The sequence below is a fragment of the Canis lupus genome, chromosome 9 (assembly GCF_048164855.1).
Source record: "Canis lupus baileyi chromosome 9, mCanLup2.hap1, whole genome shotgun sequence".
Lineage (NCBI taxonomy): Eukaryota > Metazoa > Chordata > Mammalia > Carnivora > Canidae > Canis > Canis lupus.
Window position 1 is genome coordinate 75,554,491 of NC_132846.1, and position 4,578 is coordinate 75,559,068.

Here is a 4,578-nt window from a genome sequence, read left to right on the forward strand (position 1 = left end):
GCAATATACACGTTTAATGCAATCCCTATCAAAATACCATGGACTTTCTTCAGAGAGTTAGAACAAATTATTTTAAGATTTGTGTGGAATCAGAAAAGACCCCGAATAGCCAGGGGAATTTTAAAAAAGAAAACCATGTTTATAGCGGCAATGGCCACGATAGCCAAACTGTGGAAGGAGCCTCGGTGTCCAACGAAAGATGAATGGATAAAGAAGATGTGGTTTATGTATACAATGGAATATTACTCAGCTATTAGAAATGACAAATACCCACCATTTGCTTCAACGTGGATGGAACTGGAGGGTATTATGCTGAGTGAAGTAAGTCAGTCGGTGAAGGACAAACATTATATGTTCTCATTCATTTGGGGAATGTAAATAATAGTGAAAGGGAATATAAGGGAAGGGAGAAGAAATGTGTGGGAAATATCAGAAAGGGAGACAGAACGTAAAGACTGCTAACTCTAGGAAACGAACTAGGGGTGTTGGAAGGGGAGAAGGGCGGGGGGTGGGAATGAATGGGTGACGGGCACTGGGGGTTATTCTGTATGTTAGTAAATTGAACACCAATAAAAAATAAATTAAAAAAAAAGGAACAGTACAGGGATACCCTCCGTCACCACTGTTCTTCACCATTGTGGTAGAAGGCCTAGCCTCGTCAATCAGACAGCAAAGAGAAGGAAATTTCCTCCAACTCAGCAAAGAAAAAATCAAACTTTCACTCTTCACAGGCAAGTTATTTTAAGTTCAAATCCCAAAGATACCTTTGAAAAAATTTCTAGAACCTACACCGGATTTCAGCAAGATTGGATCATGTTAAATGAATACAAGGAAGTCAATGGCTTTTCTATATAGTGCAAATGAAATAGAAAAAAGAAAAACAAGGACTGGATGCAATTTATAATTGCATCAGAAATCATCAGATAATGAGGGAAAATCCTAACCAAAGAGGGATGGATGTATAGTCTAAACAATCCAGAACACTTATGAAAGACAGTATGGAAGACACAAGTAGATAGAAAATATTTATTCTCATAGATTAGAAGAATAAATATTGAAAAAATAACTATGCTACCAAGAGCAAGTTATCCTTTCAAAGCCAGGTTTATAAAGTACCACCAGCATTTGTTGCAGAGCTTGAGCAAACGATCTAAAAACCCTTAGGGAACCACAAAGACCTTCACTAGGCAAAGCAATACTGAAAAAGTAAAGCAAAGCTGGAGACATCCTGATTCTGGTTGCAAGGTAAATTACGACATTTTGATCACCAGGACAGTATGGCGCTGGAAAAAATACAGACTTATAGATAAATAGAAAACTTTAAGAACCCAGAAATGGACCCAGAATAGTATGGTCAAAAAATCTTGACAAAGCAGAAAAGAATATCCAATGGATAAAAAGAAAATATCTTCAATAAATGCCGTTGGCAATATTGGAGAGCCACATGCAGAAGAAAGAAAGTGGACACTTGTTTTACATCATTCACAAAAATGGACTCAAAGTTGATGAAAGACCTCAATGTGAGTCAGGAAACCATCAGAATCCTCAGGAGAACACAGGCAGCACATTTTCTACCTCAGCTGCAACCACTTCTAGACGTGTCTCCAGAGGCAAGGGAAGACAAAGGAAAATGAACTATGGAGACTTCATCAAGGAAAGAGCATTTCACAGGAAAGGAATCACTCAAAGTAACTAAAAGGCCACCTAGAGAATGCGATAAGATGTTTGGAAATGTCTTATCAGATTAAAGGCTCGAATTCAAATCTAAAATGAACTTATCTAAAAAAAATAAAATAAAATGAACTTATCAATCTCAACACACACCAAAGATATATATCTCCAATCAGAATTGGGCAGAAGTTGTGAACAGACTTCCTGTCCTTCATGAGGTCCCGCACCACACCATATATTAGGGAGCTGATCCACATGCCAAAAGAAATTCATTTGCTCTCCTAGATCTGCTATATATCAGACAAAACATTAGAGTAAAGAATCTGACAAATAACAGGGAAAATACTGATGCACCTAAATCTAAGATTACCCTTGAAATTAGGCAATAATAAAATAAAAGATATTAAAATCAGTCAACAGGAAGTTAAATAATTGGTTTGCATATACATAGTCAATGAGGAAAATTATTTCAAAAAACAATTACAAGTAACTAATGAGCTCAAACAAAATTCAGGAAATAAAATCAACATAGACAATAAAGTTAAATCTTACACACTAACAACAAATTTTCTGTATCAAATTTACAAAATAATCAACTTTATACTGGTACCAAAAATAAATATTTATGATTAAACTTCATTAAGCAGAGAAGATACTGTTTAAAAATGACCTATACTGGGATCCCTGGGTGGCGCAGCGGTTTGGCGCCTGCCTTTGGCCCAGGGCACGATCCTGGAGACCCGGGATCGAATCACACGTCGGGCTTCCGGTGCATGGAGCCTGCTTCTCCCTCTGCCTGTGTCTCTGCCTCTCTCTCTCTCTCTGTGACTATCATAAATAAATAAAAAAAATAAAAATAAAAATAAAAATAAAAATGACCTATACTAAAGAAAGACCTTTAAAAAGGAACAGAAATGCAAAGATTAATACATTGATGGATTAGAACATCATAAACCCACTGTGAAACCAAAAGAAACTGATCTGGGGTTGTGAAGCAATCTTTGTATATAACTTATTAAGAATTGAATCTAAGTTGGTAGGTGACTATATAGTCAGGGGACATGCAAATAGGGCCCTCCCTCCACTGATTAAACAAGCTGAGCCCCGACCCTGCAGCTGGGAGAGGAGCTCCAGCCCCAGGATCCCCAGGTGACCCCATTCAGTGCTCAGGACACAACACAAACGACCATGGAGTCTGTGCTCTGCTGGGTTTTCCTTGTCGCTATTTTAAAAGGTAATTCATGGAGAACAAGAGACCTTGAGTCTGTGAGTGGATGTGAGTGAGAGAAACAGGATGTGGGAGTTTCCTGACCAGGATGTCTTGTGTCTGCAGGTGTCCAGGGTGAGGTGCAGCTGGTGGAGTCTGGGGGAGATCTGGTGAAGCCTGGGGGATCCCTGAGACTCTCTTGTGTGGCCTCTGGATTCACCTTCAGTAGCTACTACATGGAATGGGTCCGCCAGGCTCCAGGGAAGGGGCTGCAGTGGGTCGCACAGATTAGCAGTGATGGAAGTAGCACATACTACCCAGACGCTGTGAAGGGTCAATTCACCATCTCCAGAGACAATGCCAAGAACACGCTGTATCTGCAGATGAACAGCCTGGGAGCCGAGGACACGGCCGTGTATTACTGTGCAAAGGACACAGTGAGGTGACCTCAGTGTGAGCCCAGACACAAACCTCCCTGTAGAAGGGGATCGGCACCACCAGGGGGTGCATACTACTCAACACTTCTGTCTTGAAGGCCCAGGAGCAGGTGCAGATTGAGGTTATCAGCAGATTTCCTGTCAGGGTCTAGGTTTCCTCTCCAAGGAGCAGTTTCCCCAAGGGAGTCTCTCTGGGCACAGGGTTCTGTGCTTACATATTCAGTCTCTAACTTACAAAGTTTGTTGTCATAGAAACAGAAATATTCCCACATCCAAAAATGGCAGTGCTTCTTGTTTTGCTTATTCCTTATTCAGTTTCTGATTTGGAAAGTTGGTTTGTTTTAGTCAACAACTCTTCTTATATGCTCAAGGACAAATCTGCTTAAAATTTCTTACTACTGTCCATAAAAACCAGTTTATTACCCATATCTCCATTTACCACAACTTCTCCTTTATAAGAGTCCCAGCTGTGTACATGGAACATGAAACAACCACCCAGCTCACTGTGCAATGATTTTATTTTATTTTGTATATTTTTATTGGATTTCAATTTGCCAACATATACCATAACACCCAGGGCTTATCCGGCCAAATGCCCCTCTCACTGCCTGTCGCCCAGTCACCTCAACCCTCCGCCGACCTCCCCTTCCACTACCCCTTGTTCATTTCCCAGAATAAGGATTCTCTCATGTTCTGTCTCTTTCCCTGACATTTTCCCCTCATTTTCCTTCCTTTCTCCTTTATTCCCTTTCTCGATTTTTCACATTCACTGAGTAAATGTGACCATATATTTGTCATTTTCCCATTGACTTACTTCACTCAGCATAATATCTTCTAGTTCCATCCTCGTTGTTGCAAAGGATGGGTATTCCTCATTTCTAATATGCAAGGATTTTAGAAACAACATAAAGTTCATGCTGGTCATGACACTACAAAGGACTTGAAAATCAAATTGAGAGAAGACTGAGTGCAGGTGTGACTTCAGTCTTGAACCACTCTCACAGAATCAATATCAGTGTGAATCTGGGAAAGCAAGGGACCACAAGAAGTACGTTGTGAGGATGTGTAGTCTGAAGAGCCCCTCAAACACACACAGACACGAGAGTACAAACCTTTATCACCTTCGTCATCGTGTCTGTTGAGAGCAGGGCAGGCCTTTCAGCACGTCATAAGTGCTTGGATTTTGGAAGGACACTGGCTCGTGGTGTGTGTTGTGGGACAGTGGTAGGGACGAGGTCCTCCTCAGGAGGGGCTTGTGTGGAG

The 4,578-nt window shown here is 40.8% G+C and overlaps 1 gene segment (V, D, J or C); it reads left to right on the forward strand.

Annotated features, from left to right (window-relative positions):
- Positions 1-2,800: 2,800 nt before the first annotated feature.
- Positions 2,801-3,324, forward strand: LOC140639535 (immunoglobulin heavy variable 3-48-like). The segment is given in 2 exon segments: positions 2,801-2,905; positions 3,005-3,324. Coding segments are annotated over 2 exon segments (366 nt in total).
- The last annotated feature ends 1,254 nt before the right edge of the window (positions 3,325-4,578 follow it).